At 38.5% G+C, this 16,247-nt stretch overlaps 1 protein-coding gene across 2 annotated transcripts in view; it reads left to right on the forward strand.

Moving 5' to 3' along the window:
• Window positions 1-2,554: 2,554 nt before the first annotated feature.
• Window positions 2,555-16,247, forward strand: part of NAA16 (N-alpha-acetyltransferase 16, NatA auxiliary subunit) — a 59,979-nt gene continuing 46,286 nt past the window's right edge. Inside the window, exons 1-5 of one of the 2 annotated variants that reach the window (XM_058276627.1) lie at window positions 2,555-2,846; window positions 6,761-6,845; window positions 8,423-8,527; window positions 9,921-10,078; window positions 13,169-13,303. In XM_058276627.1, coding sequence (XP_058132610.1) covers window positions 2,793-2,846; window positions 6,761-6,845; window positions 8,423-8,527; window positions 9,921-10,078; window positions 13,169-13,303 — 537 coding nt within the window. In that variant the 5' untranslated portion in view covers window positions 2,555-2,792. The remainder of the gene's footprint in view (window positions 2,847-6,760; window positions 6,846-8,422; window positions 8,528-9,920; window positions 10,079-13,168; window positions 13,304-16,247) is intronic. The other variant, XM_058276626.1, reaches the window with a different exon arrangement.

The following is a 16,247-nucleotide window of genomic DNA, read 5'->3' on the forward strand; positions in this document are numbered from 1 at the left end:
GCTTATATCTTTGTAGGGGTGGTTTTCAAATTTTTAAAGCCTTACTGAACTTGCTTTTCCTTTCCAATAATCCCTTTCTTCTACCTAGACACATAGGGTTCCATATTTCAATATAAATATGAGTATTTGTAATCGCCCATTTGCTAGTCTTCTGGATGGCCACTTTTCTTTGTGAAACCAGCAGGAAAATGGGGTAGAGGGTGGGAAGGGGTGAGAAAAGGGAGAAGCTGGCAGTGAAAAGAGGCTTCAGAGTGCAAATGAAGAACCAGCATGGGCTGCCTGATTTAGGGGTAAGGAACAGGGATGGTGGTGGATGAGAGTGATGGATTGGCAGTTACTATAGTTATGTAGGATGAGGTCCACAGGAAACTTTCATAGAAGGTAAATATTACTCAAAATATTTACAGATGGGATTGTAACCCCTCCTCCTTTTTCTTTTACTTTCTTTTTTATTTAATAGCCATTTATATATATATATATATATATATATTTTAAAGATTTATTTTTTTATTTATTTCTCTCCCCCCCCCCCCAGTTGTCTGCTCTCTGTCATTTGCTGTCTGTTCTTCTGTGGCCGCTTCTATCCTCATCAGTGGCACCAGGAATCTGTGTTTCTTTTTGTTGCGTCATCTTGCTGCGTCAGCTCTCTGTGTGTGCAGCACCATTCTTGGGCAGGCTGCACTTTCTTTCATGCTGGGCGGCTCTCCTTATGGGGTGCACTCCTTGCGCGTGGGGCTCCCCTACGCGGGGACACCCCTGTGTGGGGGATACCCCTGAATGGCAGGGCATTCCTTGCGTGCATCAGCGCTGTGCATGAGCCAGCTCCACACGGGTCAAGGAGGCCCGGGGTTTGAACCACAGACATGCCACGTGGTAGGCAGACGCCCTATCCATTGGGCCAAGTCCGCTTCCCTATATATATTTTTTATTAGAGCAGTTGTGAACTTACAAAACAGTCATGCATAACGTATAGAGTTCCCAAAGAACAACCCTCCACCAACACATCGCATTGTTGTGGAACATTTGTTACAGATTATGAAAGAACATTATCAGACTATTACCAATAACTATAGTCTATAGCATACATTTGGTATATATTAATATTTTTCCATACCCCATTCCCTATTATTAACAGTTACCTTCTTTGATATTGAGGCAAGAATTGCCATTTTGAAATATTCCTTGAGGTGAGGCAGAGTGGCATGAGCATTCTGAGGTGCATTCCAGAAAAGTCCATGTCCTATCAGAGTCAAACAATAACCTGATCACAGCTCTGGATCACTGGCTCTTCCTGTGATTTAAACCTTTCCTCCTGAGAATATAGATAAATTGGAATGCATAGAATCTTCAGGAATCAGTAATGTTACAGAGAGCAAACAGTGGGTAGAGATTATGAAACAGAGTCTGGATATAGAGCACCATGAGCAGGCGCTTCTCTGCCTCTGCGTGACTGTCTACGCCCCCCACTCCCCGCCAGCTCAGGTGCCACTCAACCAAGCTTCCCACGCAGCCCTCGGTGCCCACAAGCTCCCTAACAGCTTGAGGTGCCTCGATTTCTGTCCAGAACACATAGGCCCTTATTGACATCTATCCTTTTTAATTATAGCCCCTTCCCTATTTTAAGACTCCTGTGATGCTTTCTCCCATCTTCAACTAAATCAGGCTACAGAGGAAAAAATTAAAGAAGCCCCAGCCTAGTTCTGATTATAGCAGTTAAATACAATTATGCAGCAATCACCTATAGTCTCATAAATATGCACAAATTGAGACCCAGAACTTGTGCAATATAAATTTATGTATTTTTTTTTCACCTTAAATAAACTAAACCCACATTGTACGTGTCACTACTCTTGGCCCTCATCCATGTCTGCATCTTCCTAGACTCACACATTACAGACCGCCATGCCGCCTTTTATGTAGAGGGGACACGTCCCAGAGTTGGAAGATCGTGGGTTAGAATCCTGTTTCAAACAGATTATTATATGGCTTGTGTGAAGGGGAACCTTCTAGTTACCGAGCAAAGAATGCGTGGGGGGAGGTAGGGTTCTCTGTTCGTTAACATACTGAGGAGAAAGAGTGGGTAGACTGGGAGGATCAGTGACTCCATAAAATCCTCAGAATTTCTACTGAAAATGTTAGGTGTTCTAAACTGTAGGGAATCCTTTTCCTAACATTTAAAACGTGCTTTCACATCAGTCACCCCCTTGAGGTTCTGCCCTGGGGCCTCACATACACTGTATTATTTCTTTGTCCGCACTGAGAAGAGAAGGCTCTTCAAAGAGTTCAAACTGCAGAGAAGGAAAACAAGTTAGTCCTACACCAAGGATCTACTTTATGTAGAGAATTTAAGTTCCTGAAAGGGGGGGAGGGATGCAAAAAAATTTCTACTCTGAAATAACTACCATTTTGGGGGGCGACAGTCTTAATAACCACAGCTTAGTTTGACGGGCTACAGCGAGGAACACCCGGAAGACTCCACGGTTCTAGTAAGAGGTCGTGCCCGGAAGCCCCCGCCGTGGCGTCCCGCGCATGCGCACAACCCCACCCTCGCCCTCCCCGGCTCCAGGGGGGCGGGCCCTGGCTGCCATCTTGCAGTGCGCGGGATCCCCTCGCCGCCTGCGTAAAAGCGGGGTCGGGCGCAGGGTGTCACTCTTTACCCTTAAGCTTGCGAGCAGCCTCACTTGCGCTGCCCGTTCCCAACTCTAGGCCCATGAGGTGAGCCGTCGCCTGAGGCCCGCTTCTCTGCAGCCCTCTTCCCCCGCGCTGCGGAGCACCAGCTCCCGCCTGCCGCGATGCCGAACGTGCAGCTGCCGCCCAAGGAGAGTAACCTCTTCAAACGCGTCCTGGTGAGTGGCCGCAGGGCGCGCCGCCGACCCCCGAGGCCTTGCCCGGCGCTGCCAGGGCTTGGGCCGCGGCGCCTGCGTGGGCCGGGCTCCGCCTCGCCGGTTTCTTTGTTTATCTTGAGCCCGCAGCACCGAGCTGCCCGCCCTGCCCGGCGCGCTGCCTCCCTGCAGCCGCCTGCCCACCTCCCGCCGCGCGCTTTCCAGAAACTTCACGCCTCCTGTACGCCCTCCAGGCAAACCTCCTCTGCCCGCCCGGGGCTCCTGAGTCCCCGCAGCCTCCTCCCTCCCGCGTCCTCCTCCATCTGTTTTATCTTGCCAGCCTCACCTGGTCTCACCGCTATTGATTGCACAGCGCATCCCAATATTTATTTAAAAGTATTCAGCAGAGCGGGCGCTACCCGATGGTGGGGCGGAGCCCTGACTTATCCGGGAGAATTGAAACTGGACATCCTAGTCAAACTATGTCCCTTTGGGTGAGAGTTTGCAGGTTTTTAAAATACCCGTTGTTATTAACATAAATCCGAATATAGCCCTTTCGTTACTTTTAACTTTGCAGCCCTTGTCTTGAGTAAGGGGTTAAGGGCGCCTGGACCTGCTTGCTGGGTTTGCAGTTGAGAGCACCTTGTTTCCGAGCAGAAACTGAATAATGGCCGGGCAGTTTTCAACGTGTGTGCCAGCGGGAGGGGAAGTTTTCAACGTGTGTGCCAGCGTCTGTGGTGCCCTCATGGTTTTCCAGGTTCCGTTCTACCAGAGAGGAGAAAGCCGCATACCTTTGTTTTCCTCAATGTCCACTGAGGATCCCCACACCTGCAAAATCAGCAGGTCCAGACGGCTTTCACCGCCTCGTCAAGGCAAGGTTTGCGCAAGTTAAAAGTAATCCAAGAGCTGTATTCGAATTTACGTTAACTTAGCAATACAGTTCAAATCGGTTTTAGATGATTTTTTTTTTTTATCTGAAAACTAGCCTTTAGATTTTAAGGATTAATTTATTTAGAGCTTGTGTTGGCTTTATGGCTGTTAACCAATGCTTAACCTTACTGTAAGCACAATACTAGTTTTAGGATAGTTTTACATTTTATCAGAGGCACATAACTTCTATTTCAAACCAGCAAAACTTCACACTTAGTCTTTAGAATGTCAAAAACGATACATAATAGATGGGATGCAAATTTTAACTCAATTTTGTGTGGTGCTTAATGTGTAAATGAGAGACATGAAAAACAAAAATAAAGCATTGTGTCAAATTGTATTGGGCTGTGTATTTTTAACTCTTGGTTTTCTCATATCATTTTTCACAGTATGAAACGGGAAGTGAACTTTTCTCTGACTTTCAATTTTTAAAAAATGTTTATTCAGGCAGCGGACTTGGCCCAGTGGTTAGGGCCGCGGTCTACCACATGGGAGGCAAACCCTGGGCCTCCCTGACCCAGTTGTGCAGCTGGCCCATGCCAGTGCTGATGCGCACAAGGAGTGTCCTGACACACAGGGGTGTCCGCTGCGTAGGGGAGCCCCCCATGCCAGGACTGCATGAGTAAGGAGAGCCGCCCAGCGTGAAAGAAAGTGCAGCCTGCCCAGGAATGGTGCGGCACACACGGAGAGCTGACACAAGATGACGCAACAAAAAGAAACACAGATTCCTGTGCCGCTGACAACAACAGAAGCGGACAAAGACGACGCAGCAAATAGACACAGAGAACAGACAACCAGGGTGGGGGAGAAGGGGAGAGAAATAAATCTTAAAAAAAAAAAAAAGTTTATTCCGTGAACCTGTAGCATTGTTAGTGAGAAATCATCTATAGATTTTTTTTGTTAGATTTCAGGAATTTGACTTTATACCTAAAAGATGACAGAAGACTTCTTTTCTCTGTTCAAATCATGTAATCAGGAGCATTAAGAGAAACAATTATTTGATAAACTCAAGTTATGAAAAAGTTAATGCTGCTGTTGAGTTCTTTTTCCCCAAATAAAGTGGGAAATGCTAAGGGTTTTCTTTTGTGGGTATGTAATGTTTATTCCTAGGTTGCATGAATTTGGGAGCATACCTTAAAAGTGAGTGATTGCAATAAATATGGTAAACTTTGCTGGAACAAATTCCATGGCAAATAGAAGTCTTTATAATTCAATTATTTTTTAAGTTTCCTTGGTGTATGAAAGTGCTTTGCCACCAACAATAAATTTTTAAAAATTAATGATAATTTACTAAACACATTCACACAAATTCATCAGCTAGCTTATTGCATGCTCTGCATGGCTTATACTTGCCTAACTTATTTCCCAAACTGGCTATACACATTAAATTTGGTTGAATTTTGGAGCTACTCCATGCTGTTTTTTATGCATCAGAAGAATGAAGCCCAAGAATGGTAAATGATTCTCTGTCTGATTAGTAGCAAAGTTGAGACTAGAATTGTTATCACTTTTATTAACTATACTGTTGTTCCTTACAGAACTGGCTTTTCTTTAACCTGCGTACTAAGTCTGGAGCCAGACAACCTGGCTTTTAGTTGTGACTCTTGACACTTAGTAGTTGTGTAAACTCAGCTGTGCCTCAATTTCTCCGAATGGAGATAAAAAATATGTAACTCATAAGCTTTCCCAGAATTTGTTAGGTTTAAATGAGAATAATGCCTAATGCAAGTAAATGCTTCCAATAAGTATTAACTATTATTGTTACTGTTATAAATAGTTGTATGGTTATATTTGTGGAATACATGATACATGCCTAGGGTTCAAAATTCAAGTTTTTCTCTTTTCTCCCAACCACTCAGTTCCCTTCCTAGAAGCAACCAGTAAGCTTCAGTTTGAACACTTAAACATTGTTTTTCTTTGAAGACTTTTCTAATTGTTCACTCCCCACCTCTACTGCAAGCATTAATTACTTCCTCCATTGGTTGGTATCATTTTGCCCAGAATTGAGTAGACTTTATTTATTTAGCAGCTCTTATTTGTCTAAGTCTTGTGGATGCAGCAGTGTTAAAATAGATCCCTGCTCTCATGGAGCTTACATTTTGGTTGAGGAGACAGATGATAAGTAATTAAATAAGAATTTCAGAGAATGATTGCACTGTAAAGAAAATGAAATAGAGTATTATATAGAATGTGTATGTGGGTGCTAGCAGACTGTCAGTATTAGGTAGAATGGTTGAGGTGGTGACGTGAGACTTAGATAATATGGAATCAGTTGTGGGAAGATCAGGTGAAGAACATTTCATACAGAAGAATGAAAGTGTAAAAGTGGGGATAAACTTGGCATGTTGAGGAATGGAAAGACCACCCAGTTTGGCTGGACAGAATCAGTGAGGGGGAGAGGGGAAGAAGGTGGTGTTCTCTTAGGATCAGTGGCTGCTGAGGACTTAATCTGGCTGCTAGCATTTAGGAATTAAGATGTCATGTACAGTGGTGTGGTAATGGGGAGTGACACTAGAGTGTGCTGCTAAGTTGAAACACAAGTCTTATGAACTCTTTTCAGTTTCCCTTCTGTAAGTGGAGGTAAGGATGCCAACCTTAAGGAATTGTTAAGAGAAGTAAGATATAAAAAGTTTTGTACAGGTGCATAGTGGAGTACTATTCTTGAAGTAACAGACGTTTCTAGTATTTTTCTTTTAGCACATTTTTGCTTTTGAGTTTTAAAATTCTGTATCATTATTCATTGACAATTAAACTCCATGTTTCTTTGCTGTGTTTTTTCATTTTCTTCTATAAAAGTAAAAAATACCCTTTGATTCCAGAGCAATTTCGCAAGAAGTGACAAAAGTACATTTCGTGTTATGATCAACATAAATTGCTATAAAAACCTTTCCAGCATATACTTTTTAGAACTCCTTTTAGATCTTGAATTTAGAATTTATATGATGCAATGAAAAGGGCTCCATACATATTCATTTTATAAAATAACTTTTGTTTGTATTTCTTTACAGAAATGTTATGAACAGAAGCAGTACAAAAATGGCCTCAAGTTTTGCAAGATGATTCTTTCAAACCCAAAATTTGCTGAACATGGAGGTATTACTAGCCCATCTGTGAGAAATAAAATTGCTTTGGAAAAATATTCCAAAATTGGATAAATAGAATGCTAAGCTGAAAGAAGAATGCTTCCCAGACCCCTTGACCTTTAGCTCTAGAGTATATTAATGTTCAACATTTTTAGTTATGCCTCTTTATGTGCCTTACTCTAGATTACCGTACATTATGTTAGTACATGTACAATGTCTACTTATAGATGAGAGGTTGGTGGTTCTGTTGGGGAAACAAAAATTGAAATGAGATAGGTAACAGTATTTTTATAGACCTATTTTCCTTTGTTACTTTGAAAAGATTTTATATTTTGGTTTTCTATGCATAAAATGAGAACAATATTTGCAGTACAGAAGTAGTATGATGATATAGTCAAAGAGCATTTTATTCTTTGGTAAAGTCTGCTGACCTTTATGTATAATATGATACTAATGATTTACTCTAAGAGTATCTATTTTGAGTTGTTTTTCTAGCTGATGTTAACAAGTCTGTATTTGCTTGTGTGTCACCCTTTCTCATCAGTGCCTGGGAGGCATCCATCCATACAAGGATGGATCAAGTTAGACTTAAAAGTTATTGTACAAAATCAGAGCAAATCTAATAGGGGTTTCTGAATATGAGTTGAGTAACTCTTGAGACCATCTAATTGGGAAACAGGCTGCCCCTTCTCACTCTTCAAATAACCTAAAAGTCTCTTTGAAGGGAATAGAAAGAAGTCTTCATTTCATAGAAGTTTAGAAATCTAAAGCTTGTTTTCAGACTTTTTAGCTGTGGATCCTTGTCTGAGTAGAAGCTTGAAGGGAAGTTTAAAACAGATAAAAGAAGTTGGTTCTAGGGGCCTGGGCAGTTGGATCACCTTATTCTGCAGGGAACCATAAGAACCCACAAGCTCAGTTTGAAAATTCTTGATCTTGTCTACTTCCTTTCTTGTGGATTAATCAGAGAATTATTTTATCCCAAACTATCTTCCATTAACTTTCCAACGTATTCTTGGGTTGTCACTCCCCAAATCGTGTATTAATACTCTTGAAATTCAAACTGATATTAATTAGCCTAAGTAGAATTCGTTGTAATAAATGGCTGTCAAAAACGAAGCCCAATCCAGTATTGATTACAATGATTTTTAAATTGTGTATTTAAGATAGTTTGGTTGTTTCTGTAGGTCGTGAGGTGATAATTTGATAAGAATTGATCTCAGGTGAAGGCTGTGGAGCTGCTGAAATAGATTTAATTGAACAAGGATCTCTTCCTATGCCGGTTGTGTTTCTTTTTTTCAGCAAAATAATCTCAGCCCCCTTAATTGAGTCTTCTAAAGGCAGAAAGCATTTTAGCATCTCAGTCCCAGCTGAACAGACTTCAGAAAAGGACATAGGTTAATCTTTAAGTAAAAGCTTAAATGTGGTTTTGCTCTTTGTATATGGAGAGATGTTCTTCTATGGGATTAAAAAGATGACTAGTATAAGCATTGGTGTAGTAATAATCTTTCAGATCTCAAATATTAAAATACTACCAAGAGAATAATTTGAGTCTTTCCTGTGCAAATAGAGGTCACAATTATTTTTCAGAGACTTTGGCTATGAAAGGATTAACATTGAACTGTTTAGGAAAAAAAGAAGAAGCTTATGAATTTGTTCGTAAAGGACTTCGTAATGATGTCAAGAGTCATGTCTGTATCCTTTTGAAGTTGTTGAATACTTTAATTTCATCTGTATATTTTCCATTTACTAGTTTTTTCTTCAAATTTTAAAAAACCTTTTTACTAAGAAATATTCAAACCTACACAGGAGAGAATTTAATGAACTCTTACATACCTATGACTCAGCCTTAATAATTATCAAAATTTTGTTATATTCATTTTGTCTGTTAATTCCCTCGTTTATTTGTTGGAGTATTTTAAAGAAAATCCCTATTCAGTATATGTATGTGTTTACTTCAGTTGTGCTTAGTGTGAGAAAAGGTTACTCTGCGAGTTTTATGTAAACTTGAAACCTGTTTTTTCTTAAATGTCCGTGAACTGAGTGATACTCTAATAGTCCAATACTTTTAATTACTTATCCATATAGAAAACTTGTGTTTTTTAAACTTTCTAAAGAGTTTTAGAAGAAAATTTCAGAAAATACTTATTTTTAAACAAGTTTTTATAGTATTAAGAATGATTGTTTTGGTTCTTCAGCTTGGTTTCTCTTTTACGGGGATATAGCTGATGTTTTGCTGGATACTTAAAATGTAGTTTTCTTTTGCTAGTATTCTAGTTGGTTAAAAATACTGTTAAGAATGAATCATTGAAATTGGTTTTCATTTGTTTTGCTTATCTATATGTTTGTTCACAATCTTTTCATATATGTCCTTGTATCTTTTTACATTTAATTCATCTAGCCATTGGCTAATACTGAACATGAAATAATCTTAGTCTTTTCACATATTTACGTTAAGGTTCTTAAAGTATTAAGTACTTATTTATCCCAGTGCTTATTTCAGAGATATGATAGTATCATATGAAGTATGGTAGTTTTTTTTGGCTCTAAGATAAGCTAAGACTTTAATTTAAAATAAACAAAACTTAATTTTTGTGAACTTCTTTAATATCACTAATCAGTTAAATGAAGGTTACATGTTGCTTTAGGGCTGGTTGAATGTAAACTTATTGTTTTAAAAGGTAATTGTGATTTTTCCATGGTAATTGTTTCATACATTGTGGTGAAGAGTAAGTGAATGTTGAGACTGAAGAGGTAGGGAAATGAGGCTATCAGTAGAGGCCAGGGAACATAAGGGATTTTTACCAGCAAGTCTACTTAAAAAATGCTATGGAAAATTTTAAACAGGTACAGAAGTAAATGGAATGGAATAATGAATCCTCCCCATGTTTATCACCTAGCTTCAAAAGTTTAACACTTGTGAGCAAGACTGAATTTGTCTTTATCTTTACCCCTCACTGTTCCCCCCTCCATCCTTGTGAAGCAAGTGTCAGTCAAAATATCATTTTGCTACGGTAAGTTTTATACTAGATGTATAGCTTAGTATATTTTAGTATCTGTGAATTTCTCTATTTCCTTAACTTACTAGGTTGGCATGTATATGGACTCTTGCAGCGTTCTGATAAGAAATATGATGAAGCTATTAAGTGTTACCGAAATGCTCTCAAATTAGATAAAGATAATCTGCAAATTTTGAGGGATCTCTCTCTGTTGCAGATCCAAATGAGAGACCTTGAAGGTTACCGAGTAAGTACTTTGGTGTTAAGTATATGTTTTTACAGTAGATATAATTTAAAAGTGTGTAAATTCAGAATGAGATGAGTGTAAGCCCAAGATCATGTAGATTTGCTTGCTCATTATAGTCTGTATTAAAAGGAGGAAGTCATTTGGGACCTCACCTTTCCTTCCCCGTAGAAGTTGTGGAACTGCTTATTTGATCATCAGAAATGAAAGTTTTTACTCATTTAATTCTCTCTTTTTAAAATAGAATACCTTTTACATGTAAAATGCTGTACTAGATTCTTTGTGGGTTTGACATTTGCAGATTTGGTCAAATCATTAGAACTTTTATAATTGAAATATAAAATAAATGCACTGAAGATTAATTAGCTTTCTTTATTTATGGGTGAGCAAATATTAAATAATATGAGAAGGATTGCCATGAATCAGTATTTTTGTAGTCCATACCCCTCCATATTTGCATGTTCAACTCTGCCGGACAGCTCCTTGTGCTTACCACTGAGTATCACAGCTTCAGTATGTCCAAGATGGAAATCTCTCATTTTCTTAAGTGAAGGCGACCACAAACTTTTTTTAATGAATATTTTTATTATTGAAAATTTCTCACTTCTGTGAAAGTAGAGTGACTGATAAAATAAATTCCATGAAACTATTAGCAATGTTCAACATTTATCAACTCATGACCCTCCTTATTCATCTAAATTGTACCCCCTCATACCCTTGTATCCTTCTCCACACTGTATTAATTGATACTTATAGTACTTCTGTTGGGGATTGAATCTTGTTCCCCCAAATGTCACATTCAAATCTCAATCCTCATTTCCTGTGATGTGAACCCATTTGTAAATAGGACCTTTGAAGATGATGTTATTGGTTAAGGTATAGATGCATTTGCACATAGGATCTTTTTTTTTTCTTCTTTTTTTTTTTTTTTTTTTTAAGGATACATAGATGTGCATAGGATCTTTGAAGATCTGATTTAGATGATGCCACAGTGAATCAGGGTGGACTTTAACCCATATGGCTGAAGTTCTTACAAGGACAGGAGGTCTAGACAGAGACACAGGCAGCTGAGCAGGACAGGAAGGGTAGAAGCCAGAAGCAGCAGCCAGGTGACAAAGGCAGAGATACAGGCCAGGGCATCCAGAGATTGTAGCAAGCCAGCACCAGAGCACTACAGACTAGGGGAGAATGCACACATGGTCTGTTGATAACTTGATTTTGGACTTGTAGCTTCCAAAACCACTAGACAGTAAATTCCCATTGTTTAAGACATCCCATTGTGTGGTATTTATCTTAGCAGCTGTGTCAAATTAAGACAGCTTGCAAATTTAAATTGTATGTGTAATTAGCCAACGAACATTTTTGTGATTAAAGTGTTTTGTTTTATTACAGTAATTTCTTTATGATAGATCTTTGGAAGTAAAATTATTGGGTCATTAGGTAATGTGTTTTCTTGTTTGATTGTTTTTTACATTTTTATTATGGTAACATACATAAAATTGTCCATTTTAACTATCATACACACAATTCAGTCTTAATTAGCGACCATCAACTCTTAACAGTTTTCTTCAAATAAACCTTCTTTCATTTATGTCTTACTTTACCTTTCTGCTGTCATAGATGTCCTTACATCCTATGCCTGCCTAGATTATTGCCGCAGTTTCAAGGGCTCTGCTGAGCCTAATTAGGGTACCATTCTTCTAAGGTCATATTTCTCTTCAGTACTTAGCAGCCTGAGTGGGTGGGAGTTAAAATCAGTTACCTTTAGAAATGAGACAAAGACTTTAGGAATATTGGTAAGAAAGTGGTTGCCAAGCTGGTTAGTGAAACAAATGAAGATAGAGAGAGCTGATGGTAAGAAGTGAAGGACCCAAGGAACTCGAGGTAATGGTGATGCCGGAGAACAAGGGTATGGGAATGTCACCAAGGGAGAGTGTCTGAAGCATTAGAGTTATATTCAGAGTGAGATTTCAGAATTAATGATTTCTGGGTGGCAGTAAGGTCTGGGTGTGGTTGTGGTGGTGGGTCTCCAAAGCGGGAGGGACGAGAAGAGGATCAAAGATGAGGAAATCTTAGACCTGAGAATACAGGTTGTTGGTGGGACGTCTACATGACTGTTACATTTGCCTGGGATAATGGCAGGATTTGGGAGAGAGAAGAAAATGGAGCCAATCGCCAAATACTTTAATGGAGTAGTGACAGAAGCGAAAAGAAAGTAAAGGGTGGGAGTAGTATAGCTTAATGTTATATGCTTAAGGGAACCAGGGACTTAACATGAATTAGAGGAGCGAAGCACTCTGAATTGTTTTGCCAAAGTTTTCTTTTGAAAAGACATCTGACCATATTACTCCCTGTGGCTGTGGAGGGACTCCAGTCGCCTCCACCAGAATCAAGAAGGTTAAACTACATTATCCAGGCTCTACCGCAGTTAGGGTGCTTGTGCATATAAGTTGTTGCACTTCCCTTAGAGGCAGCAATAGACCATGAGAAGTGGAGTCTGTTGGGAGGTTGGATTTCTGTCTAGTGAAGAAAATGTGATTCTTCTGAGGAAGTTGTGATGGAGTTTCTGGTGCTTTGTCCCTGATGTCATAGGTGATGAGCTGTCAGACAGTGGCAACAGTGCTCTTTTTACTTGAAGAGTCCTTTTGTATGTTTGTTTCCCAGGCCTTCTACCCTGTTTGCTTTTGTAGCTGTGAAGTGTTAAGCTGTGGGCCAATTATGACAGTATAACTAGGTTGAATTTCATATAACTTTGTGAAAAGCAAATTACAGTTTAAAAAAAGCTTAGTCTCTATTCTAAGATATTTAGTTATCAAAAGAAATGTGCACTATAAAAAGGTAATTTTATAAAGCAGACCAAAATCCTGGCCTCCAAGGACAGCTTCTCAATAGCATTGTGACAGTGTACATGACAGAGTAGTCTAGGACTTAAATAATTTAGATAAGGTACATAAAAAAATCTATAATCTGAAACTGGTGTTTGTTGATTGAATTTTTCAGAAAGATATTAAATATAATTGTTTTTTAAAACATGAAATGTAACCTTTAAAGACAGTTAAAAAGTTTAAATTTTTATTTATTTATTTTTTAAAGGAGACAAGGTATCAGCTTCTTCAGTTGCGTCCAACACAACGTGCTTCCTGGATTGGATATGCTATTGCATACCATTTGCTGAAAGATTATGATATGGCACTAAAACTATTGGAAGAATTTAGACAAACTCAGCAAGTAAGAACTTCATTTTAATGTTCCATCCTACCTTTACAAATGAAGATAGTTATTTATAAATTTCCCTCCCCCTAAAATTTGTGAATTAAAGTCTTTGGAACTTATGGAAAAAGTTCTAGAATAAGTTAAGATGTAGAATTTCTAAATGCAAAATAATATAAGCTTTGAACACAATATTCAAGTGGATAAAGAAACTAAAGGAATTGTAAAAATGAAAATAGCTTTGGAGACTGGGAATTTTCTTTAACATATTTTATACTTTAGAAATATGTATATTTAATACAAATTTTGTGAAATTTAAAAATAGAAAAACATACATATAAATATACCACCGGAGAGATTAAGTAGATGTTGACAGTTTGCAATAATTATTCCAGATTTTATTCTTTTTTAAAGAATTAAATGAATTAGCTGAAGCCCTCCCATGGACCTCTCCAGAGGTTACCATGACTCTGGAGTTGGTGCATGCCATTTCCACTCATGTTAGCAATATATATAAATCCACTAAAGATACAGACTATTACTTTGTGTATTAAAAAGTTTACATGAATAACTCATGGTTTTTTCATCCAACTTTTTTTTTTTATTTCCCCTTCCCTGCCCACCTTCCCCCCCAGTTGTCTGCTTTCTGTGTCCATTCGCTTTGTGTTCTTCTGTGTCCGCTTGTATTCTTGTCAGCGGCACCAGGAATCTGTGTCTCTTTTTGTTGCATCATCTTGCTACGTCAGCTCTCTGTGTGCCGCGCCACTCCTGGGCTGGCTGCACTTTTTTCTGCACTGGGCGGCTCTCCTTATGGGGTGCACTCCTTGTGCATGGGGCTCCCCTACATGGGGGACACCCCTGTGTGCATGGCGCTCCTTGTATGCATCAGCACTGTGCGTGGGCCAACTCATCACATGGGTCAGGAGGCCCTGGGTTTGAACCCTGGACCTCCCATGTGGTAGGCGGACACTCTATCCATTGAGCCAAATCCGCTTCCCTCATTCAACATTTTTTGAGCTATATCCATGTTGATAGGGCTAGTTTAACCTTTTTTAACTGCTCTATGAAGTTCCATTATGTAAATAAGAATGCTGCAATGAATATCCTTACCTGTTTTTTCATTGGCTATGTTTGAGTTTCTCATAAGTGTATACTTAAGGCATATGGTTTACAAGTATTTTTCCCTCTTATGTTGATTGTCTTTTCACTTTCTCGATAATGTTCTTAAATGCACAAAAGTTTAAATTTTGTTGAAGTGCGGATTATCTATTTTTTGTTTTGTTGCTCTGCTTTTGGTCTTAGAATCCATTGTCTAATAAAAGGTCCTGCAAATCTTTGTAATTTCCTCTCAGAGTTTTATAGTTTTAACTCTTAAGGGTTGTTGATCCATTTTGAGTTAATTTTTATACATTGTCTGAGGAAGGGGTCCACTTTGATTCTTTTCCATGTGGATATCTAGTTTTCCCAGCTCCATTTCCCCATTGAGTGGACTTGACTCCCTTGTCTGGAGTCAACTTGGGAGCTGAGGTGGCTCAGTGGTTGAGTCCCAGATTCAATCCCCTGCATATGAGGTCCTGCATATGAGGTCCCAGATTCAATCCCCAATCCTGGTACCTCAAAAAAAAATTTGTGTGTGTGTGTGTGGGTGCATTTCGGTACTCTCAGTTCCATTCCATTGGTCCATATGTTTGTCCTTGTATTAGTACCACACTGTTTTGATTACTGTAGCTTTTTAATAAGTTTTGTAATTGGGAAGTATGAGTCCTTTAACATTTTTTTTCTTTTTCAAGATTGTTTTGGCTACTTGGAGTCCCTTATAATTCCATTTATATTTAAGGATTGTCTTTTCCACTTCTGCAGGAAAAGTTGATGGAATTTTGATAGGGATCACATTGAATCTGTAGGGTTTTTTGGGTGGTTTTACAATTTTACAAGTCTTGCAATCCATAAACATGGGATGTCTTGCTATTTATTATTAGATGTTTCATTTATTTCAGCAGTGTTTTGTACTTCTGAGTGTGAAGTCTTTTGCCATCTTGATTAAATTTTTCCCTAGGTATTCTTTTTTTTTTTCTTTATAATTCATGTTTTAAGTATTTTTTTTAATGCTGTTGTAATTGAAACTGTTTTCTTAATTTCCATTTTGGATTGTTCAGTGCTTGTGTGTGGAAACATGCCCGACTTTGTTTATCTTGTACTGTACAACTTTGCCGTATTAATTTATTTGCTCTGGTAGCTTTCTTGTGGATTCCTTGGCATTTTCTGTAATCAGGTTCATGTTAGCAGCAATTATAGATGGTTTACTCCTTTCCAATTTGGATGCCTTTTCTTTCTTTTTCTTACTTACCCGCTCTGGTTAGAATTCTAGTATAATGTTGAATACCAGGGGTAAAGGCAAGCATCCTTGTCTTGTTAATGGTCTTAGAAAATGCTCTCCTTTTAAAAACAAAATTACAACAAATTTATGGTTAAATTCAGATGTTTGGGATTTTTTTGTTTTTGTTTTTAAAGTTCTATTTGATTACAATTTACATCCATAAAGTTCACTCATTGTAAGTGCATATTTTAGTGTTTTGTGTGTTTATTTGTTTTTAGAAAATTTATACCATTGTGTAACTGCCACCACAATCTAGTTTAGAACACTTCGTCACCTAAAACTTCTCTCCTGCCCATTTGCAGTCAATTCCCACTCCTGTTCCCTGCTCCAGACAATCACCAATCTGTTCTCTTTCTCTATAGGTTTGCCTTTTCTTGAAATTTCACATAAATGGAATCTTAATGTAGTTCTTCATTTCTGGGTTCTTCCATATTACAGCATGTTTCAGTATTTTATTCCTTTTTAGTGCTGAATAGTATTCTGTTATATGAATATGTCATTTTGCTTATCTATTTCTCTTGATAAACATTCAGCTTGTTTCCAGTTTTTTGGCTACTGTGAACAGTGATGCATGAACATTCGCTT

This window comes from Dasypus novemcinctus, chromosome 15 (assembly GCF_030445035.2).
Source record: "Dasypus novemcinctus isolate mDasNov1 chromosome 15, mDasNov1.1.hap2, whole genome shotgun sequence".
In the NCBI taxonomy this organism is placed as follows: Eukaryota; Metazoa; Chordata; class Mammalia; order Cingulata; family Dasypodidae; genus Dasypus; species Dasypus novemcinctus.